The 24,914-nt window shown below is 44.8% G+C and overlaps 1 protein-coding gene and 1 pseudogene across 1 annotated transcript; both read right to left on the reverse strand.

Annotated features, from left to right (window-relative positions):
• Positions 1–1,562: 1,562 nt before the first annotated feature.
• Positions 1,563–1,655, reverse strand: LOC117014179 (uncharacterized; annotated as a pseudogene).
• A 10,864-nt stretch (positions 1,656–12,519) lies between these two features.
• On the reverse strand, positions 12,520–23,215 carry TBX21 (T-box transcription factor 21). Its single transcript, XM_033090864.1, has 6 exons — positions 22,523–23,215; positions 15,466–15,620; positions 14,994–15,115; positions 14,295–14,453; positions 14,073–14,134; positions 12,520–13,843 (listed from the first exon to the last, which is right to left on the reverse strand). Exons 1-6 carry the CDS (start codon positions 23,005–23,007, stop codon positions 13,225–13,227), a joined length of 1,602 nt encoding a protein of 533 aa, XP_032946755.1. The 5' UTR covers positions 23,008–23,215; the 3' UTR covers positions 12,520–13,224.
• Between the last annotated feature and the right edge of the window lie 1,699 nt (positions 23,216–24,914).

Genomic DNA, 24,914 nt, shown 5'->3' on the forward strand with positions numbered 1-24,914 from the left:
TTCAAGATCCAAAAGAAAATTCCAGGGAACTATTCAGCATCCTCAATGAAATAAAGAAATGTTAGGAGAAAATTGAGATACAAAAATAATAAGTCAGGGGGGTGGCCGGTTAGCTCAGTTGGTTAGAACGTGGTGCTGATAACACCAAGATTGCCGGTTCGATCCCCATATGGGCCACTGTGAGCTGCGCCCTCCTTAAAATAAATAAATAAATAAATAAAATAAAAATAATAGGTCAGGATGAGATAAGACAAAACTGAAAAGGAGATTAAAATTCAATGGCAGAATTTAAACTTCCAATGAAGTCTCTAAAGAGCGCAACTGAACTGAGGGAAAACCAAATCAGTGTAGTGAAAATCCATTATGATTTGGTGTGTTTGGACATGATTCAGCCATATATCTATGCCACAATTTCTCTTTCATCTCATAAGGATATTTGTCACTTAAGGATATGAGCATAGGCAGTTGTGTTTCTTCAGATATTTCCTGAAGCAATTCTTGTGTCACTTTTCCCTGCTTGGAGGAACCTCTGGTAATAGATAAAAGTAACTCAAACAGGCCGGGTTTTGCTGAGTCTGAGAAAAGATTAAACTAGTGTTTAATCTGGTTTCACATCTTGACCCCAATAGTTACTTTTATGCCCAGCTATGTATAACTCTTGTTATTATTAACTCTTATAAAACAACATTTTAAGACACAGCTAGAACTAATACATTCACAAAGGCATTCAAGTAAATCATAAATATAGGTATTTAAGCTTCTGGATCATTCTCTCTTTAGAAGTTAGTTTTCAGTCACCCCCAAATTAATACTCCATTACTAAGATAAATTTGAAAACCCCTCCCAGAATACAGAATACAAGTTTTAAAAGATGAACATAAAGTAATAGGAAAAGAAATAGAGAGTAGTGATCAAGTCAAAGAGTTACAGATGCCTCTGAAAAACAAAATAAACGGTAACTGGATGAGAAGTAATCAAAGACAAAATGAAATAAAACTTTTCTAAAATGGGGGTCGGGGGGGTGGAGGGTGGAGGCCAGCTTATGAAGGTTAAAAAGATTTACAAGGTTTCATTCAGAATTGATGAAGGGTATTTAGTTTAAAATTTGTGGGCGACTGGATGGCTCAGTTGGTTAGAGCACAAGCTCTGAACAATAGGGTTGCTGGTTCGATTCCCACATGGGCCAGTGAGCTGCACCCTCCACAACTAGATTGAAGACAATGAGCTGCCACTGAGCTTCCGGAGGGGTGGCCGGATGGCTCAGCTGGTTAGAGCACGAGCTCTCAACAACAAAGTTGCCGGTTCAATTCCCGCATGGGATGGTGGGCTGTGCCCCCTGCAACTAAAGATTGAAAACAGTGACTGGACTTGGAGCTGAGCTGTGCCCTCCACAGCTAGATTGAAGGACAACGACTTGGAGCTGATGGGCCCTGGAGAAGCACATTGTTCCCCAATAAAAAAAATTAAAAAATAATAAAATTTGTATAATGGTTACTAGAATAATAATAATATTATTATTACAGGAATATAATAATAATAATAATAATAATAATGTAAGACTTAATAATATAGGAATTTTCTTTTTTTTTATTGTGGCCATGCTAATCTTCTCTGTATCATTCCAATTTTAGTATATGTGCTGCCGAAGTGAGCACAGGAATTTTCTTACTATACGGAACCACGGAAGCAAAGAGAACAGTAGAGGGGGAAAAGGCAGACAATAAATTTCAACAAATTTTTGGAATATAGAAAGCAGATAGATAGGGAAGTAGTATCTGATTAAGCAAGATGGAACAGGAACAGCCTGAAATTACTACAAACAGGATTAACAATGAGTGGACTGACTTACCACCAAATAACCCTTAAAAGGCTCAGGCCTGGGAGTATCAGGCATAGTGGAAGGTAGAGTTGAGGCATGTTACTGAAAATTGGCAGATTGGCTAAAAGTCTGAAATCAGAGATATCAAGATGCTCATGTCTGCTTCCGACCCTGAGTAGCTAAGCAATCATCTCACTACCAACACCACCTAAAAGAACAGAGTATTATTCTCTGAAGAAAATAGGAAGAATACACATGGGACTTGGGGATACCAAAGACAGTGGCTGAGAGGGCTGAGGCAAAGCTGAAAGCAGAAAGTTTACGTGAAAGTTTGTAAAAGCAAAAACTAGACCCCCAATTTCCCTTCTTATATCCCAATCCTAGAATGCCATCAGCCAGGGAGAGATTTGTAAGTCTCCTTAGCAGAACTGAATGATAGCTCAGGAGAAAAGCTCTCTATAGACTAACATTGTGGGGGCCCCAACCTAAGAAGGCAGTTCCCAGTGGTGTGGTACTAAATGTTTAACAACCAGCAATCTGAGAGGAAGTGTGCCCTTGCTTGTGGCATTTGCTGATTTCCATGGTGTAAATACTCCCACAATTTCAAGCTACCACCATGATGTCACTGAATGCAGGGTTAGGAAATACGTGTACATTCAGCTTTTGCAAGCTGGTGTGAGGAAGCTCTAATATACCATTGCCAGTTTTCCCATCTGATCATCCTTTCATATGACCCTGACAAGAGGCCCCCCTGGTTAATTAACCCTCCCCTAATATACACACAAGAGCTCTTATGTAGACTTCTAGTGTATTATTATTATTCCTCATTCTTAAATATGAACAAACCTCCAAGAGTCACCAAATATTTGAGCAAAGATGCCAATGTGAAAGGAATCCAAAATGAACAAGGTGAAAAAAGGAACTTTGAAAAAAACAGATACTGCAAGAAGAAAAAGAAAAACTTCCCTTTTCAAGTAATACGAGTATATTTAAAGATATGAGAAGGGATTTCCAGTCAAGATGGCGTAGTAGGCAAACACTGTGCTTACCTTCTCTCACAACCACATCAAAATGACAACTGAACTACAAAACAACCATTATTGAGAATCACCTAAAATCTTGCTGAACCAAAGCCCTACAACTAAGTACATGCAGGAGAAGCCACCTTGAGATTGGCAAGAGGGGCGGAGACACGAATGAGGCTGGTCCCACACTCGCGTGTGACTATTAAAAATTGGGAGGGATATCTCGGCTGCAGAGGTCCGAGGGGTCCCAGCCTTTGCCCAGCCCAGGGTTCCAGTGATGGAGAGGGAAGTCTCCATAATTTCTGGCTGTGAAAACCAGCGGAGATTGTGACTGAGTGAGACAGAAGGCAGCTGGAGTCCCAGGTTCTCCTCTTAAAGGGACCGCGCAAGGACTTACCGTCATAATCACTGGCGGCTCTGAGCTCCAGCACTGGGACAGCAGCTGGAGAGGTGGCGGGGACATATGGTGGGGAACTGAGTTGTCTGGCTTCAGGACGGGGGCTGGAGGGGCAGCTTTCTCCTGGATGGAAGAGCTGGTGGAGGCCATTGTTTCTTTGTTGAGTCCTGCATCTTCCCAGCATGCAGAAGCAGGTGGCCGCCATATCTGAATCTCAATCCAGCTGGCTAAAGCCGTTCACTTGCCCCGCACAACTTTCTGGCGCACCCAAGCCGCCTCTAGTGGCTTTTTCATACAAACCGCATGCCTTGGCTCATGCTGCAGAATTTCCTAGGGTTTCTCAAAGGTTCATGGAACCCAGACAAGCGGCATCTGGCTTGAGGGTGTCCTGTACCACTGGCTGAGCAACCCCAAGCCCGGTACTAGCAGCAGCCTGCCTTGGTTCCCAGCTTGGCCTCTCAAGACAATTCCAAGCATGGCACAGGTGGTGGTCATCTGCGGATTTCTTTGTGGCTCCTGCTGGGAGGCCCTGAGTGGGGCACGGGCTGCAGCTGAACTTGACCTGCAGCAGGTCCTCTCCCAGGTAGCCCTGAGGCTGGCACCCCCAGTGGCCAGCTTCAAAACGAGCTGGAGCATCAACCAGCCACCTCCAAGGACAACACACCCAAGGAGCAGATTGGGCAGGCACCAGAACGCTGCTGAGGTAGATCTTGCTCTGTAGGATCAGCTCCTGCACCAAAACGCCTCACAACCAATGAGCCCTAGGGTGAATCCCTCCACTGATATGCAAACAGCAACCAAGGCTCAGCTACCAGAGGAGGGCACACACACACACACACACACCTGGAGTGCACAGCTCAAGTGACCAGGAAAACTGCCACTGAGCCCCACAGCACACCCACTAATACATTGGTGCAAAAGTAATTGCGGTTTTTGCAATTATTTTTAACCTTTTAAACTACAATTACTTTTGCACCAACCTAATACATAAGGCCACTCTACTAAGACTGGGAGATATAGCAGCCCTGCCTAACACACAGAAACAAGCACAGGGAGGCAGCCAAAATGGGGAGACAAAGAAACATGTCCCAAATAAAAGAACACAAAAAAGCTCCAGAAAAAGAACTAAACAAAATGGAGAATGGAGACAAGTAATCCACCAGATTCAGAGTTCCAAACACTTGTTATAAGGGTGCTCAATGATCTCAGGGAGAAGTTCAATGAAGAGATAGGAAACATGAAAATAGAGATAGAAAATATAAAAAAGAACCAGTCAGAAATAAAGAATACAATAATGAAAATGAAGAATACATTACAGGGAATCAACAGATTAGACAAAGCAGAGGATCAAATCAGTGATTTAAAAGATAAGGTAGCATAAAACACTCAATCAGAACAGCAGAAAGAAAAAAGAATCCAAAAAATTGAGGAGAATTTAATGGGCCTCTGGGACAACTTCAAGAGTACCAATATTTGCATTATAGGGGTACCAGAAGGAGAAAAGAGGAATTGGAAACCTATTTGAAGAAATAATGAGAGAAAACTTCCCTAACCTGGCAAAGGAAATAGATATACAGGCCCAGGAAGCACAGAGAGTCCCAAAGAAGATGAACCCAAAGAGGCCAACACCAAGACACATCCTAATTAAAATGCCAAAGGTTAACGATAAAGAGGATCTTAAAAGCAGCAAGAGAAAATTACCTACAAAGGAGCTCCTATAAGACTATCAACTGATTTCTCAACAGAAACTTTGCAGTCCAGAAGGGATTGGCAGGAAATATCCAAAGTGATGAAAAGTAAGGAGCTACAATCAAGATTACTCTACCCAGGGGCAGCCGGATGACTCGGTTAGAGTGCGAGCTCTGAATAATAGGGTTGCTGATTCAATTCACACATGGGCCAGTGAGCTGTGCCCTCCACAACTAGATTGAAGACAATGAGCTGCTGCTGAGCTTCCTGAGGGGCCGCAGGATGGCTCAGTTGGTTAGAGTGTGAGCTCTCAACAACAAGGTTGCTGGTTCAGTTCCCTCATGGGATGGTGGGCTGCACCCCCTGCAAATAAAGATTGGAAATGGTGACTGGACTTGGAGCTGAGCTGCACCCTCCACAACTAGATTGAAGGACAACAACTTGGAGCTGATGGGCCCTGGAGAGACACAATGTTCCCCAATAATAAAAAAAAAGATTACTCTACCCAGCAAAGCTATTATTTAGAATCAAAGGACAAATAAAGAGCTTCCCAGAGAAGAAAAAGGTAAAGGAGTTCATCACCACCAAACCAGTATTACAACGAATGTTAGAGGGACTTTTTTAAGATGAAAAAAAAAAGAATAATAAAATGGCAATAACTACATACCTATCAACAATTACTTTCAATGTAAGTGGATTAAATGTTCCAATCAAAAGATGGGGGCTGAATGAATAAGAAAACAAGAGCCTTACATATGGTGCCTACAAGAAACTCACTTCAAATCGAAAGACACACACAGACTGAAAGTGAAAGGATGGAAAAAGATATTTCATGAAAATGGTAACAAACAAAAAAGCTGAGGTAACAATACTTATAACAGACAAAATAGACTTTAAAACAAAGACTATAACAAGAGACAAAGAAGGACCTAGTAATCCCACTTCTGGGTATTTATCCAAAGAAACCCAAAATATTACTTCGAGGGGACGTGCTCATCCATATGAGGTCAGACAATTAAGTTTGTGAACACATCCTAGAAAAAGTGCTACATACCTCATTGCTGAATATCACTGCTTTCCCCTTTGAAGTACTCCCCTTGGGAAGTTATGCACCAATGCCAGTGCCTAGTCCACACTTCAAAGTAATTTTGGAACTCTTTTTCTGGAATGGCCATCAGAGCTGTCATTGTATTACCCTTTATGTCCTGACTGTCATAAAAATGTCTGCCTTTCAATATCCCCTTTATCTTTGGGTAAAGAAAGAAGTCATTGGGAGCCAGATCAGGTTAGTAGGGAGGGTGTTCCAATACAGTTATTTGTTTGCTGGCTAAAAACTCCCTCACAGACAGTGCCTTGTGAGCTGGTGCATTGTCATGATGCAAGAGCCATGAATTGTTGGCGAAAAGTTCAGGTCGTCTAACTTTTGCATGCAGCCTTGTCAGCACTTCCAAATAGTAAACTTGGTTAACTGTCCAGTTGGTACAGATTCATAATGAATAATCCCTTTGATATAAAAAAGGTTAGCAACAATGTTGCAACAAGTACGCAAACTTAATTGTCAGACTTTGTATGTTCATTGCAGCATTATTTACAATAGCCAAGATATGAAGGCAACCTGGTTATCCCTGAATGTATGAATGGATAAAGAAGAAGTGACACATATATAAAATAGAATATTACTCATCCATTAAAAAAAATGAAATCTTGCTATTTGAGACAACATAGATGGACCTAGAGGGTATTGTGCTGAGTATAGTAAGTCAGACAGCAAAAAACAAATGTCATTTGATTTCACTTATAAGTGGAATCTAAAGAACAAAATAAACAATCAAACAAAACAGAAGCAAACTCATAGATACAGAGAACATTTTGATGGTTGCCAGATGGGAGGGAGTTTGAGGGTGGGTGAAAAAGAGGAAGGGATTAAGAAGTACAAATTTGTTGTTACATAGTAGTCATGGGGATGTAGGGTATATAATAAGGAATACAGTCAATAATATTGTAATAACTATGTATGGTGTCAGATGGGTACTAGATCTGTTGGGGTGATAGATGGAAAGGGGTTTGGGGGCAGGGTGAAAAAGGTGAAGGGATTAAGAAATACAAATTTGTAGTTATAGTCATGGGGATGTAAAGTAAACCATAGGGAACATAATAATATGGTAATAACTATGTATAGTGCTATGTGGGTACTAGTCAGGGGGATCACTGTAAATTATATAAATGTCTAGCCACTATGCTGTACACCTGAAATTAATATAAAATAATATTGAATGTCAACTGTAATTGAAAAATAAGAAAAGTGGGGGGAAGATGAAAGGGAATAAGAGGTTCATAATTCCAGGTATAAAACAAATAATTCTTGGTGATGTAATATACAGCATAGAAAATATAGTCAATAATATTGTGATAGTGTGGTATGGTCTCAGATGGTTGCTGGACTTATCATGGTGGTCACTTCTTTAGCGTAGGGAATATAATCAATAATATGGTAATAACTTTGTATAGTGCCAGATGGGTACTGTTGACTAACTATGATGTATTCCTGAAACTAATACAATATTGTATGTTAGCTATATTTTAATAAAAATCTTAAGAAAAAAAGCAATACTGAAAACTAAGAGACAAGGAAAAATGCTGAAAACTAAGAGACAAGGAAAATTCCAAGAGAAAATTATTTCCAACGTAGACTTTTATACCCAGTCAAGCTATCACTCAGATGTGTAAGTGAAATCAAGACATGTTCACACATATTAAAAATCCAGAAGTTTTACCTCCTGTGAACCAGAAAACAACTACAGAAAGAAAGAAGAAAAAGATGTCCTTCAGAAAAATAAGAGAATAAACAAAGAAAGAAAAAGACATGTGACCCAGGAAACAGAAGATCCAACACAAGAGAGAAGTGAAGGCAATGCCCAGGCTGATGGTAAAGGAAAGATCCCAAGACAATGGCTAGACAGCACATGACACTCCTCCTATTCAGAGAAGACATTTTCTCCCCTCCATTTGTATATGTTTTGACCAGTAGATTGTAGTAAGAGTGATGCTGTCCCAGTACCAGGCCTAGCCCTTAGAGGCCTGGAAGCTTCTGTCTCACTCATTTGGAGCCTGAAGCCAAGAAGATCAACTATACTGCTGAAGAGAAAAGTACAGTCACAACTTGGTGTTCCACATCTGTTGAATCAGAGGCAACATCTGTGGTAGAACGTTTCCCCAAGTTAGTCTGACAGGACTTCCATGGGCTAAAAGTCAAACATAACCTTACAAGTAAAGACCAGCAAGTGTGAAAGAAGGCAAACTCACTATAAGTAAGAGTCAGGAGAAACAACATATTTAGACAATACCCCTACCACCACCCTCTACAAAGACAGCAAATGTTAGAAATGTCAAATACAAAATACAGAATGGCTGTGTATAGAATGTTTATAGAAACAAACAAAAAAATGCAATTATAAGGGAAAACATACAACAGGAAATCACCAGGATTTTACAAACTGGAAAAAAATAGAAGTTATAGAAATATAATACAAGGCATAACATTGAAATAAAATTCAGTGACGATATCTAAAACACTGATGAAAAGTGTTTTGTAAACTGTGAAAAAAATCTCAGTGGATGGGCTAATCAGAGTATTAGATACAGTTGAAAGTAGAATTAAAGATATATCCCAAGAATTTATCCAGAATGCAGCAAAGAGAGACAAGTCGAAATAAATATGATAGAAAGTTGTGAGACATAAATAATAATAGAATGAGAATGCCTGATATCCATTTGATTGGAGTCCCAAAGGGTGAAATGAGAGAGAATGGAGACAAGCAATATTTAAAGAAAAAATGACTAAGAATTTTCAGAACTGGTGAAAACCATGAATACACAAATCCAGGAAGCACAACATATCCCAAATATAATAAGAAAAATAAATTCATACCTTGTCATAGTGAATCTGTTCGATATCAAATATAAATAGAAGACCTGGAAAGCAGAAAGAAAAAGATGACCTACAAAAGAATAATTAGAGTAGCAGTAGGTTTCACAAATAATAATGGAAGCCAGTGGAATAACTTCTATAAAATGTTTTAAAAAGTACTGTGCACTTAAAACTGTGTACTTAGCAAAACTATCATTTAATAATGGAGGGGAAAATAATAATCTTTATAAGAAACAAGAACATGAGGAGTTTACAAAGAGACCTTTTCTGAAAGAACTTATAAAGGATTTAGTTCAAGAAGTAGAAAAATGATCCCAGAAAAAGAGGTAGAAATGCAAAAATGAAAAATGAACAAAAAGAATGGTAACATCAAACTAAACCCAAGTAAAAACAAGTACTGTCTCAGTAAAGTAACACAGAAATCTAATCTGTGGGGGTTAAGAAAAAACAGAATTTAAATGTTCAAAATCAGTTAATTGGGAGAGAAAACAATAGTAAATCAGGAAGAAGAAGATCAGAAATAAAGTGATCTAAAATTCTTTTATTGGATGAGAAAGGTAAAGGGATTAGGAAGTACAAATTGGTAGTTACAAAATAAGTCAGGGAGATGTGAAGTACAGTATGGGGAATATAGTCAATAATATTGTAAAAACTATGTACAGTGTCAGATGGGTACTAGACTTATCAGGGGGATCACTTCATAAATTATATAAATGCCTAATCACAACATTGTACACCTGAAACTAATATAAAGTAATATTGAATGTCAACTATAATTAAATATATATATATATAATCACAGGATGTAAAGTACAGCATAGGGAATACAGTCAGTGGTATTGTATTAGCTATATACAGTGTGAGATGGGTTGTGGACTTGTTGGAGTTATCACTTTGTGACGTGTGTAAATGTCAAATCACTATGTTGTTTTGTATACCTGAAACTAATAATAAAAAAATAAAATAATATTGTTTTATTGGCCAGAATGGAAGGCAAAATATCATTCACGTTTGTTAGGTTAAATGTGCATATTATTGTATAGAATCACTAAAATAATGGAAATCGATTACAGAAATGCCAAACCAGCGTAAGGGAAAAAGTGAAATAAATAGGGGGGAAATCACCCCTCAAAAGGCAAGAAACTAGCAGTTGAAGTTCTGGGCAGCACAATAACATAGGAAGAAGAAATTAGAAGCATAATTATTAGAAAGGAAGAAATAAAACTGTCATTGTTTGAAATAATCTGACTTTCTATAGAGAAAATAATGAATTTATAGCAAACCAGTGAAAAATAATAACAGCGTTTAGTAAGGTGGCTAGATGTTATGATCAGCATACACAAAAATCAATTGTGATTCTATATACCAACAAACAATTAGAAATACATTTTTAAAAGATAGCTTTTATAGAAAAAAATACCTAAGAATAAATCTAATATAAATCTAATAAAAGACGTATAAGACCGATACCTATAAATTGTAAAACTTTACTGCAGGACCTTAAGGTTGACCTAAATAAAATGAAGAACTATTCCATGTTCTTGCATAGAAAGATAACAATAATTATATATATATAGATACATGTATATATATTTTTTATAAAATTCAAAACAATTAAAACTAAATAATGCAATAATTAAGTATATAAAATGTTAACCATAATTTCAAAACCAAGAAAAAGAGAAATACAAAATTCAGGATACTGGTTATCTATAAAGGAAAGGTAGGAGATATTATTATTTTATTAATAATAATAATTATTATTACTATGATATTATTAGTGTTTTAGTTTTTGAGTTGTGTGGTGGGTTAATGAATGATTATTATATTTATAAATAAACAGAAAATATTTTAAGTAAAAAGTCTTAAAATGTGTTTTTAAATCCATTAGTTTGCTGCTTGACAAGAACATAACTACAACAAATATGAAACTCAGTCATTATCAACTAAATATGAGAAAATTTATCAGACGAATTCAAATAAAAACAAAGCACAAATTGGAATATTAATGCCAGTGCATAAAATATTTAAGGTTAAATGCATTACATTAACTAAAGACTGTGCATGTATATACATATATTACAGCCATATACATATATATATATGTATATACATGTATATACATATATATATATTCAGTTAAAGGTACATTTGATAGAGAAGAAATAATAGTGATGAAACTTTATGACACAGCATCAAAACATATGCAGTCAGACTTCTGGAAAAAGATGGTGGAGTATGACTTGATCACAACTTCCTTCAACTCGTATCTAATGAAGTGAACAAAACCCATTTAAAAACGGTGGGGGAGAAGAGTATTGTACTTGTCATTAACTGTTCCCCAAGACAGGAAATAGGCCCAATTTAATAAGTTACCACCAGAGAGTGACCTCCAAAGTGTGGGGCAGGGAGAAGAATAATCTGCCCTCACAGAGTACAGGGCGGTGGAACTCATGATGTCACTTACAAAATTCTGAGCTCTCAAATCTGAGAGAAAGGAACCAAATATGTCTCCTTATCTTTTCCTTCTTCTGATTATATGGTGATGAAAATAGCCTCTGGGCAGAGACCAATAAAGGAAGAGATGTCAATTGTGACAGAAGTGAAGTTTTCCAGGCTCCAATTGGGAGAACACATCATAGCCCATAAGGACGTTTCCCTTAGAATGGGAATACCCTGGAATGGGCTGAGGCAAACATAGTAACTCCAACCTCTTAATGTTTCCCATAAGCTCCTTTCTTAACCTTAGAGTGCTCTTTCAGGAAACATTTGTTATCATGAAGAAAAATTGGTCTTGAGTTCATCAATTCTCTTCATTCACCTGAGAGTTTGGGGTTTTTTGATGGTTTCTTTGATAAGTTTGGTTTTGTCATTTTTATAAATTCTGTTAACCAAAATTCAATTGTGTTGAGGTTGAATTAGTATGATTCTAATTTTATAAAAGTATTTCTGTCTATCTATCTAATCATATAATATTAATAATAGTTATTGATGGGTGGTAAGACGGGATAATTTATTGCTGTTTTTATAGTTTTTTGCATTTCTTAAAATCCTTAAAAGAAGCATATATCAAACACAATTCAGCTGTGTATATAAAAAGAAACAGAGCTAGAGAATGATAATAATAACACTAATAGTTTGCACACTGCTTATTGTTTATCAGGCACTATTCAAAACCCTTCACATGAAATAGGTTGAATCATATGACATTGCCAACATTTGGCTGTTCTTGACCTACAAAACCAGCAATTTCATGTGGTCCAATTTACACTTACTCCTTGAACAATCCTAAGAGGAAGATGGAGAACCAAAGCTGCTAGAAATGCAGAGAAATGAAGGCCATCCTTTCCCTTGGAGCCCACACACCTCACCCAGACCAGTCCTCTGGCCTTGCCCTCACACCCCTCCTCCACAGGTCAAGGCGTACACATAGGCAGAGGGATGGTTCTCTATCCCAAAATGCCTTACGTGGAAGGTAGGACATGTGTTCTTGCTCTAACTCAGTTTATCCTCTGGATGAAGCCACTTCGTGTTTCTAGATGGTACAGGTCCTTCAGAACTTCAGGTACTGTTCAAGAGCCCAAAGAATAGCTTTGGTGCACTTACAATTCCCAGTAGAGTCCCCATGTACCCCACCAGGACACCAAAGCAGGACACATTCAACAGTTTCATGTTTATTTTCAGAAAGTGATGAAGACAAAAGAAATATATCCAGACACCACTCTCTGTACAATAAATAGTCAACCTGTTCCAAAAAAAAAATAAAAAAAAGAAAAGCACGCACGCACACATAATCTCCCCCAAGACCTTCTTCTTGAGACATGCACCCTCATTCCCAGTCCCTCCCTCAGGACCCCGCTGTTTCTGAGTGGGTGAGGTCCAGGCCAGCTGACCAAAGTCACCTGAGTCCTTTCCCTGACCCCGGCTGGCTGTTTTAAAATCCATGTATCTTTATTTTCAGATCAGGGATTAACACACACGCAAACAAAAATGCTGAAATTTCCTCTACAGAGGAAGCGAGTTCAGTCTCCAGTTCCCCACCTTCCCCACCTGAAACCCCTCCCCCCCCAGAAGAGAAAACACTCCTTGTTCTGTTTTTGGTTCTCCACCTGGGAACCCACAGCCAGAAGCAGCACCAGGTAAATGACTGTAGTTAGGGCACAGGAAAGGGAAGGGACACTCTACTCAGGTTTCGCTGTGAGCGAGGAAGCAGCCAGTGAACCCCAGAATCCCTTTCCTAACCAACTACAAAAGGAGAAGGGACAGAGGGAGCTGGGGACTGCTCAGTCCTGAGTCTGTTGTTTACATTAGCTGGTGTCCTCCAACCTAATAATACTGTTTCTGCTCTTTTCACGGTGTCATCTACTCAATTGGGAAAATAGTTATAAAAGTGGCCTTCAGTTTCCTTATCAAAAGGAGAAGGGGCCCCAGCAGGGGAGGAGCTGTCACCACTGGAAGGATAAGGGGACACACGCCTCCTCTTAGAGTCTCCTTCGCCCAGTCCTGAGTCACTGGATTCTGGCCGGATGGGGGTGATCTCAGTCCACATTGAAGGGGAGCCCTGGTCCTCTGGCCCCCGCCCCTCTGAAGATCCAGGGCCAGGCTCCATGGGCAGAGTCCGCATGGGACGGAACCAGCTGGCTGGGCCCATCTTGGGAGGGTACTGGGGGGCCACAGGCCAGCCAGTTCCAGGCGCCAGGACCTCCTGGCCTCGGTAGTAGGACATGGTGGGCCCCGGGGCTGAGGGCAGGAATGCAGGCTTCATGCTGACTGCTCGAAACTCAGCCTCGTAGCTGTGGTCCCGGGGGGCTCCCAGCCAGTAAGGCTGGGGAACCACATCCTTGGCCTGGCCAGGAAGGTCGGGGTAGAAACGGCTGGGAACAGGATACTGGTTGGGTAGGAGAGAAGAGTAGTGGTCTCCCCCAAGCAATTGACAGTTGGATCCAGGTGGGGAGGGGACACTGGTGTCAACAGATGCATATATGCTAAAAAATATAGGAGGCAAGAAGACAGGGGTCAGGAGCAGACCCAGTCATCTATGAGCACAACCCTCCCTGACCCTCCTTCCCTGGCCCTCCTGCCCTCTAGCACCCACCCCACCCTCTCTCATCCTCAGGGGCAGAGAGGGAAATGTGCTGAGCACATGTCTGGAGTCCCAGTCTCAGAAGGAACAGGTGGCCTCTGCAAAGGTGACTTGAACCCAGTGGCACTTACGACTCAAAGTTCTCCCGGAATCCTTTGGCAAAAGGGTTATTATCAATTTTCAGCTGAGTGATCTAGAGAGAGGGGAAACAGAGTGACCTGAATCCTGAATCTGAGGCTAGGAAACCTCCAAAATCCTTCCCAAGGGGGTCAGGGGGCCCCACTCTCCCAGTCCTCCGCCCCCTCCCAGGCTCAGGCTCAGGATCACACTCGGCTGCCAGGAGCAGCCCCCACCTCGGCATTCTGGTAGGCGGTCACAGCAATAAACTGGGTTTCTTGGAAAGTAAAGATATGCGTGTTGGAAGCATTGCAGGCTGCCTCTGGCTCTCCATCATTCACCTCAACGATGTGCAGCCGGGGCTGGTACTTATGGAGGGACTGGAGCACAATCATCTGAGAGACAGCAAGAAGGTTTGGGGGTGGGGTTGAAGGATCTCCCCACCCTGAGGTCAGCATGTCCATTCCCTTGCCCTGCCATCATGTAACTTCTCCCAGGCCTTTCAACTCCAGTCCCCAGCCCCTTTGGGGCACCAATTCTACCCTCCTGTCCCATTTCTTTCTTCCCAGATGTCCACTGTGACCAAGGTATTAGCACAAACAGGGCTTTTCAGGGCATCCATTCCCTGGAACCACTGGGTTCCGAATCTATGCCCAGCATGGTACAGGAATGATGGCAGCCCAGGGTTCGGTGGGGAAACCCCCAAGCTGGCTTGGCCTGTGTCTGCCTGAATGTGATGCCCTGTCTGCCCTGAGATTCAGCTTCCTCCCACATCATATTCCTCACAAGGTGGGTGGGAAAAAAAAAAAACAGAGTTAGAGAGGAAGAAAAGTAACTCCAGAACGGAATCAGCCTGCAGGACCCCACTCTGGCCTCGAGACCAGGTCCGGGGAGTGGGGGCGGGGGCAGGACTAGTGCGTGGGGAGGAGTCCCACCTGAGTCGCATTGTTGGAGGCCCCCTTGTTATTCGTAAGCTTTAGTTTTCCAAATGAAACTTCCTGGCGCATCCAGTGGGCTCCAGTATTGGGGGAATCTGGGTGGACGTACAGGCGGTTTCCTGTGGACAGTTAACCTCTTTGGCACGCAGCCCCCCAGCACCAGATCCCCGGTGTTGTGGGGCTTTGTTTGAGCAGGATGTCGAAAAGGATGCAGGGGGAACAGACAGGGCAGGGCAAGGGGAGATGTGGGCATAGGACAGAGCAGAATACAGGCCAGAGCAAAACAGGGATGACAAACAGAACAGAAAAGAGAAGTGGGAGAGGATGGGGTAGCATGGGATGGAGGGGTGGGATAGGGACTTAAATTCTAGGTATCCAGGGCAGAGGTTTAGGGGTTCCTCCTAGATCCACCAGGGGGCGCCCAGTCTTGGAGAAAAAGAGTACCAACAGCTCCCAAGGGGGCGCGTACCTGGCATGCTGCCCTCGGCCTTTCCACACTGCACCCACTTGCCGCTCTGATACCGCCAGTGGTGCTGGTCCACCAAGACCACGTCCACGAACATCCGGTAATGGCTGGTGGGCTCCAGCCCAGCCACAGTGAATGACAAGAATGGAAACATCCGCCTGGGAAGAACAGAGAGACCCACCAATAGCCATCAGCCCTCAACCCCTCCAACAGTGACCCCTTGTGCAAAGGTCATGTGGTGTGCTGGAACCGGCCTCCACTCCTCAGGAAAGCCAACTGGAAATGTTCAGGAAGTCTGCCAGCCAGTTGTTAAACAGCCATAATTAAAAATTAAATTATATGAAATTACAATGAAACACGTTATATTATAAACCAAGGCAATAAATACTCAACCACATCACTTCCCAATACTTTCACTACATTTTCTTGTTATCTCGGGTCTTGAGGTTATTTACATCTATTTTACCTGTGTGTGGAAATACTAGATAGCGTGCACTACTGCAGGACTCTTCTCAACTCCGCGTTCGGTGATATCATGTGGGTAGCTTGAAATCAGCCATCATAGGAGTATTTATGCCACGGAAATCAGCAAACATTACAATCAGGGCTTTTTAAAATTCTTTTCTTTCAGAGGGTCAGTTGCTAGACATTAGCTGAACACCATTGTCTCTAACCTTAGTCTGCTTCCTAGCACACTAGAGAGCAAAGCCCCAAGCCAGTCCCCCATAGGTAGTTCCTAGTAGGTCTGCACGCCTCAGTCCCCCAAGCCCTGGTCTGACTTCAGTCTGTCATTCATCCTTTCCACTGTGGCTCTCACTCCTAGCCCCATGGCTCCCATCCATAGGGTCTCCCTGTCCCATCCTCCTGGGCCTGATGTCTGTGGTATGGGCTGCCCTAGGCCTGGGACTTCAGAGAAGTAGCTAAAGTCCTAGGTGGAGTTTCCCATCCACCTGAAACAGGACTCTATCAAGTACAGTCCTCATGCTCAAAGTCCTGGTTCCCAGGGAAAGTGGAGGAAGTTGGGGTTGGGATGCTGCAGTATTGTGCCAGAGTAATAAATTCAGAGAGAGAAGCACTCCTATAACACAACCATCTCCACCACCTCCACCATCACCACCCCCATCACCACCATCCCTATAACCATCACCTCCACCATCACCACCCCCATCACCACTATCCCTATGACCATCACCTCCACCATCACCACCCCCATCACCACCATCCCTATAACCACCACTGCCACCCATCGCCACCATCACTACAACCAGCATCTCCACCATCACCACCATCACGATAACTATCACCAGTCCAATCAACAGCATCACTACAACCACCGCCTCTACCAACACCAATTCCATCACCATCTCCAATGGGATAGCCTTCCTCTTCTAACCCAAGCAGGAAGAGCAGAGTTTTCAGAATGGCAGAGTCAACCCTCGTCAGCATTACTTTTCATTCCCATACACTTCTCCCCATCTCCTATGAGAAGTCCCATAGGATGGGAAGAAAGGCACTAACTAGCCCACGAATCATGAAACCTGAGGGAGGGAGAGTCCCAGGGGCCTAAGAACACTATTGAGTGGATCCTAGTCCCCAAAGGGTCCCAGAGAAACACCCTTAATAACCTTGGGGAGGGCTTCCAGGAGGGTGCTATCACATTCCTCTCTTCCCCAGATTCTGCTGAGCTGAGAACAAGAGACTCACTGGTTCTATGACCTTGGATAAGTTAATTGCCAAACCAAACCTCAGTTTCTTCACCCGTAAATGGAGATGATAACTTCTATCCATCTTTCCTCTGACAGCTGTTAAGAAGTTCCAAAGACGTGAAGCTCAGCTTACCCGTTCTCTTGTCCCACCCTCATCCCACTTTCTCCCAGGCCCAGAGTTGTCAAAGCCCTCTGGCTAGGCTGAAGAACCCTGAGCAAGTGCCCAGAGTTCCGGTTCCAGGCCCTGGGTCACAGGGGCTTGCTAGGCCAGTTGACTTGCGAAATCGTTTAAGAATGAGACCATGAGCAATCGAGGGTGGGAGAATATTTTCAACCTATTCCTACCACCAACTCATTATACGACAGTGGTCAGGTTACTCACATGTTTGCTATATTGTCACCAGTTCCTATCCAAACTAGAAGGAATCAAGGAAGAGAAGGGAACATATTCACTGAGTACTTATGTAGCAGCCAGTTCATTAAACCAGTCCTTTGAGAGATTAAACGTTATTTTCAATTTTACACTTGAAGAAAATGAGACTTAGAGAGGTTTGGTGACAGACAGCTCCTTGGTAGGAGAGCAGAGCCAGAGTCTCGTGACCACAAAGGACAGGCCGTGGTCTCCGTCCCTCCATCTTGCGTATCACTAGTAGAAGGAAATGGAGGACATACAGGAAGAGGATGGACAAAAAGGAGAGGAGTAGGGAGGTCTCAATTTCACCCTAAAAGTCTAGAATCACCACCAGCTGGAATCCCAAAATAGCCCCTGATTTACATGACACTTTGCTGGGAAGGAACAGGGAGTGAAGATGGGTCTGGTGCCAAACTGAGCCCCTCTGACCCCCCAAAAAAAGACCACTGACCATTCTACTCTCGTAGGACAGGGTCCAAGACTCCAAATTCCTCTGCTGCCCCTAAGGACCACCCAGCCTTGAAATAATTTTCAGGGTCATCATATCCCTCCCTCATGCTGAACACCTCTGACATGCTCCAATTCACCGCCATTAAGTACAAATTGAAAAAAGACAGTTTTTGTCAGTCACGTTGGCAAAATGTTTCAAAATTTGTAATATCTAATGCTGATGAGCCTGTGTGTCCTCTGGAGCCTACGGGAAAATGGATCCTTTCATACACTAACGGTGGGTGAGCAAATTGGTACCACCTTTCAGGAGGGCCATGCCTTGTACCTACCAAAATGTGAAACGCACTGGGCCATCAAGGGGGTCTCCTACTTCCACCAACCTTAGACCCAATTAATAGAAATCAGGGGGCCACTAGCAAACAGCCAAACTGAAAGCAAAGCTGTTTTTACCTGCCCCAAGAGAAGTGAAGCCAGTCAGCCCAAATGAAAGCCACCTTAAAACTAAACACATTTTTGAACGATTTACAAAGTTCTTAGAGTTGGGAATATAGAGAAGGCAAAACCACAATGGCTGTGAGGCCAGTGATGGAGGATCGTGCAGGATTGAAATTGTTTTATCAAGCCCTAATTTCAAATATACATACACAAATTCAAATTGAACTACTTAACAACAGACCTACCAAAAGTTATCTTAATTATAATAATCAACTAATCACACCCAGAAAAGTGGGGATTGCCAGCAATTAATGTACACCCACACACCCACAAATACCAGCCTCTCTCTTCCTCTACTGAGAATGTCTACCGTCGACTATTATACGCTCGCCAACACATTCATAGCACACATTCATAGTGCTGTACAGAGACATAACACAGGTCCAGGGTAGGCACTAGCAGGCACCCCAAATCTCCACAAACACACAAACAGAGACTTGAACACCAAAGTCTCCAGTTAGCCAGTCCATCATTTTGTCCTCAATTTCCCCTCATAGCCCCATCTGAGCTGCCTGGATCAGTCTCTGGACCCACCTTCTCCTCACCCCATTCCTACCCATGGAGGAGAGCGTGACTGTGCTACTTGTCCATTCTGAGGGATGGGTCTAGAGTGAGTGGGAGAGGAAGGATCTGTGAGCAAGTGAGTCAGCCCAAGGCGAAAGGCTGTGCGGCTGTGGGTGGGCCTGGGCTGGAAGGATTTTTCAAAAAGGAAGACGGCCGTGGGTGATGTGGTGGTGACTGACAGGTCACTGGAACCCACAGAGGGTCAGGCCAGCCCGCCAAAGCAGGAGGACAGAAAGGGAGCTGTTCTCTGAGCCCAAGTCTTGCTTCTCAGAAGCCAGTAATGGAAGAAAATGGCTGCCAACTTCCCAGATCACTGGAGCCCAAACTCAGATACGGGGTGATTCAGGGTTGATGGGACTAAATTGGGGTGGTGTGTTCTCTGTCCCTTCCATCCGACCATGGGGCCCCCGAGACCAGATCCAAGGGGAGACATCAAAGAAAATGGTGAGGGGCCACTGCCCCTTCCAACAGGGAGCCTGCAGTATCTGAAGCAGTCCCTCAAGATGGATCAAAAGCGTGAGGATTATAATCACACACACACACACACACACACACACACACTTATGAAACAGTCAGGGAAATTTGATGATATTTAGGAATTTCTTTTCAGGTTTGCTAATGGTATTGTGTTTATATTTAAAAAGCCTTTTCAGAGGTGCATAGGGAAATATTTAAGGATAAAATAATATCATGTCTAGGATTTACTTTGTAATTCTTCATACTATCACTAATATAGTTGCAGACCAGAGAGATGGAAGTGAAGTGAGTGAAGATAAAGAAGAAATAAGATTGGACAGGTGTTGACAACTGTTGAAGCTGGGTATGGATAGGTGGAAGCCCGTTTGCTTTTCTTTTCACTTTTGAACAACACAGGAGTTAGGGACACCAACCCCCTGTGCAGTGAAAAATCCATGTACGAGTATGACTTTTGACTCCCCCAAAAACATAACTACTAATAGTCTATTGACCAGAATCCTTACCGATAACACAAAGTCAATTAACACATATTTTGTATGTTATATGTATTATGTAATGTATTCTTACAATAAAGTAAGACAGAAAAGAAAATGTTAAGAAAATCGTTAGGAAAATAAATTTACAGTATTTATTGAAAAAAATAGGCATGTACATGGACCCGCACAGTTCAAACCGGCGTTATTCAACGGCCAACTGTACTGGAATACATAATAAAAGAAAATAATAAATAATTTCATAATAATTATGAAATAATTTCATAATTATGAAAAAATTTCATAATAAAAGAAAATAAGTGTATGGATCAGAAAAGGAGACAATAAAACTTGTCAAGAGAAAATTATTCAGCAGGAACATACAGGAAAGAAGGAAGCCGTAGGGGTAGATAGGATAGGTGGGGACCACACCTAGAGATGCATCCCCTGAGCCACCTTCCTAAACAGCCTGTGGGCAGACCCGCAGCTAGCCCAGCTCCCATCAGGTCCCTAAAGTTCTGGCTGCTGCTCCATCCACCCCATCCCTCAGGCCTGGAGGCGCCGGGGCCTGGCAGCAGGCTGTGGGGAGACTCCGGCCAGGCCCCAGGGAGGGAGGCTTCCTGACCACAAGACAGGGTGGAGGCCCAAGTTCAGGTCTCTGTGTGACCAAATGTAGAGCCACTAGCTATCCCTGTGCCTCAGTGCCTTCAGCTGTATAAAGGGGAGACTGCTTGGCCTACCTAGCGCACAATGAAATAATGGAAGTGAAAGCACTCTGAATGCATCAAGGCCTTCGGACAGTGTGGGCGGCTGTTTTTACTATTTGGTCATGGGAGGCCGGAGAAAGAAAGTGAGGCAGATAACATCTGCGTTCTAGAGCCAGTTCTACCAGTGATGGATGTTCTGTGTACCTCAGAAGAGCCTCTTACTGTCTCTGGGCCCGTTTCCCTCCCTGTCTGTGCAGGAAGGGGATTGGACAGGATCTTCAGGGTCCCCTCCAATTCAGATCCAATGGCACTAGAAGCCTGGGCTGTGCCTGGGTGTACCCAAAAGGGCTGGGGGGTAGGCAGAGAGGAATTATCAGAAGGCTTAGGAGAAGAAGGTCGTGCCATAAAACAAAATGCCAACTTCCCCGGGTCCAACCCAGGGAAAGAGGAACAGCTCAGCAACTTGAAGCCAATTGTCGTTGGTGGACAGGTCCCTGAATCCTAGGTCACTCCACAGAAATCATCAGGAGGGAAGAATGTTCCAGCAATGCCCAGATTGAATGCCAACCCCCAGGCCCAGTATGGCCTCTCCCATTTTCCTCCCCAGCTCCATACTTGGTATACACCCTTCGACACTTCCCGGGTCCACTGATGACACAGCCCCTCCACACACAGGTCCTTGCTGGTCTCCTGCCCACACCGGCCCCTACTGGGAAGGGTGGATACACTCACACTCCAGACACAGGCAGGGCCTGCTCAGAGTGTTGCTTACTAAACAAATACCACACAAGTCACAAGTTTCTCTTTCTTTCCCTATGCAGGAGGCTCTGTCCGGAAGTAGCACTCTTGGCCCCAAAGCCTACCCCGCATGTACTGAGCCCAGGGGACCCTGAGCAATGGCACCATGGGTTCTCCAGGCTGTACCAGTGAATATCTGGACAGGTGTGGACAGGCTTTCAGGGGACAGACCTCAAAGTGTGAAGAGTGCGGGACTGGATGCTAGCTGAGACCCAGTTAGCTTCACCTGCTCAGACCCATAGGCATTTGTACTCTGCAGCAGGGGCCTGTGCCTGGAAGGGATATGTGCCCCCCACACTTTACCACCTCCCAACACACACACACACACACACACACACACACGACATATGATCTCAAAGTACTACCGGAAAGGAAACTTGGCGACCGTGTCTCCATGTCACCAAATCCCAGTCTTACCACCCCTCCCAAAGCTGACCTGTGAACAACACCAGCAAAGGGGCTGGGAGAGGTGGGCACCGAGGGGCTCCAAAGATGAGGGCTGGGTTAGAGTCCCCCACACTGCAACACTCTGCCCTCCTCTCTGTTTCCCCACACACAGGGGCTAAGAGGCGTCTGGCCCTGTCAGACCAGCACCACTCACTCCCCCTCTGCCCACTGTGAACCCCACTCAGGCAGAGAGCAGGGCACACACCAATTCTGGATGAACCCATAGACACCGTTCCCCTAAACCAAGATAACTTTTCATTGCACCCACTCTCATCCATCTTCCTTTTGAGTTCTACCTGTTGGTGTAATCGCCCCGGGAGTAAACAACCCCCAGAACTTTCCCGTCCTCACTACCAGCCCCTGTCCCTCCTCACAAAGCCTAAACCAAAACAGTGAGGGACACGGAGACACTAGCAATGTCTAGACAGGAGAGAGAGAGAGAGAGAGGGAAAAAGAGAGAGAGCACTCGTCGGAGTTCCGGGCGGGAGGGACAGAGGCGAACCGGCGGGGGCTGCAGCGCGTCTCACTCACCGGCCCTGCTTGGTGATGATCATCTCGGTCTGGTGCTGACTGAACTTGGACCACAGCAGGTGGTTGTTGAGCGCCACTCTCAGCTTCCCGGACACCTCCAGCCCGGCCGGCAGTGCATAGTCCTCACGCGGGTAGAGCCCGGCGCGCGGGTCCGGGGCCGCATAGCCGTCCCCAGGCTGGTAGCCCTCGGCGCCCGGTGTCGGCGGGAAGGGCTCACCCGGCCCGGGAAAGCCGGCGGCCTGGGGTCGGGACGAGTAGGCGTACGCTCCGAGGAATCGGCCAGGCGGGGCGGGCACTAGGGCGCCCCCGGCATAGGGCGCCCCCAGACTGGCGCCCCCACGACGCTCGGCTGCGTCCTGCGCTCCCGGCTCCGGGTAGAAGTAGCGGTTCTGCGGGTCGGCGCCAGGCGCCCGGCCCTCGTCGCTCGCCGGCATCGGCTCTGTTCCCGTCAGCATGTCTCCGCAGCCCGGCTCCACGATGCCCATCCGGGGCGGGCGGGCACCTTCCCTCAGCCGTCGAGGACCAGCCCCCTCCGCGCTGGGGCGGCCCAGAGGGTTTGGGGCTGCGGGGGCGGGGGTGGGGCGGGGGCCCCGAGAGCGGGGGCCCCACGGGAGCCCGGGATCGGACGCCTAGGTCGCGCGCCCGCCAAGCGCGGCAGCTCCTGGGCTCTCTCTCCAGCAGCCCGCTGTCACCAGCCTCACGGTGCCTTTGCTGTGGCTTTATGAAGCTCTCCAAATCCCCCCCTCACACCCGCCACCTCGGCCGGCCCCGCCCCGCCTCACCCCGCCCCCTCATGGCTAATATTTGCAAATTCTTTGCGGGAGGCGAGGACTGGAGGGTCCCCCAATGTAGACAGCGAGTCCCCGAGCCTTGTTGTTCGCGCTTAAAGACTGCCTTCTGGGAGAGCCAACCCCTCCACCTGAAACGCCAACCTGTTTCTCTTCCCTGGACCCTCGTGGAAATTCCACCCACCTTTGGAGGCTCAGCTCAAAGCCCTCCTCCTACGGGAAGCCCTCAGTGATGGTCCAGGTGGGACTCAAGGGGCCTTCTCACAGCACTCGTAGGCTCAGAGCCACTTCGACCATGAACATTCATCAGATATTCATGGATGCCCACTATGTGCTCAGACTAAGTGGCTTTGCGTGAAGTGTTTGTGCTCTTTCTCCTGACCAGGGGCCCAGGTGGGCTCTGTGGGATGCATCTTGTTCCTCCAGACTCAGGGCGGACCTGAAACCTGATGGGCAGCAGGACAACTCCTTGAAAGGGATTGCATCCACAACAGCCTCAGGCCTGGAAAGCCCTGGGCTGGGATGGACCCACAAAAGTTCCTCCACCTGAGCATGGCACCAGGGACACTGGAAATGGCACTGGGTTGCCAGTGCTCAGAGTCTCAGGATTGGCTCTGCTTGTCACTCAGGCCTGAAAGTCAGCCTCAAGTGCCTCATCCATAGACTGGGGGAAACTGATGTACTTTTCAGAGCAGCTGTGAGCCTTACATGAGAGGACGTACCTGTGCAGCCCCTTCCAATGTACAATACCCGGATGGAAAAGCTGCTTTGGACAGATTGGAGACGGCTGACCCGAAGGAAATCCACCACATATTCTGAAGGGCTACTTGGCTGATAGGAGTATGGGGGCTTTTTTGTCTCTATTTTCCCTTTTCTGTTGACTAATGTAGTTTTAGTCCTTTTAGGATGAAAACTATCCTTTCTCTCCCAATTGAAAATAGTATCATTGGGAGTTTTCCTTTGTAAAACATTTAGAAAACTTAAGCAGTAGAGGCAAAATCAGGACTGTATAAATCACCCCAAATTTAGGATTAAAATTTCGACGAACACCCTTCCAGATGTCATTCCCGGCACACAGCCTCTCTGTCTCTGTCTTTTGCACACACACACACACACACACACACACTTTTATGTAAAGACCACATGTGCTGCTTTATAATGTGTTTTTCTTTTTCACTCAGTAAGGTCTCATGGAATTTTTTGCGTATCAGTATATAGATAAAGATTTACATTTTAAAAGAGTGTTTTGAAAAAGACTCATCTTTCAAAGGCTAACCTCTCCTCACTTCTACCTCCCCAGCTCTACTCAATTCTCCCCTGGGGGCTGCCCCATCTCTACATCCCAGCCCAACAGGGCTTCACCCTTAGGGGTCTACGGGGACTCTCTGCTCCCAAGTAGAGCTGAACCGAGAGGCAGGTTGGCAGGCGAAGGCGAAGCTGGGGACCCCAGGGGGCGGGCATGACCCAGGGAGGGTGGGGGGAGAGAAAACCATCACATCCCCTGAGGATGGAGACCAGATACATGATAGCACCAGAAGGGAGGACAGGCCTCCTGCCACCCCTTTCCCCACCATTTCCCCCTGCCTTAAGGAAGGCAGAAGTTT

This window comes from Rhinolophus ferrumequinum, chromosome 21 (genome assembly GCF_004115265.2).
Source record: "Rhinolophus ferrumequinum isolate MPI-CBG mRhiFer1 chromosome 21, mRhiFer1_v1.p, whole genome shotgun sequence".
Taxonomy (NCBI): Eukaryota; Metazoa; Chordata; class Mammalia; order Chiroptera; family Rhinolophidae; genus Rhinolophus; species Rhinolophus ferrumequinum.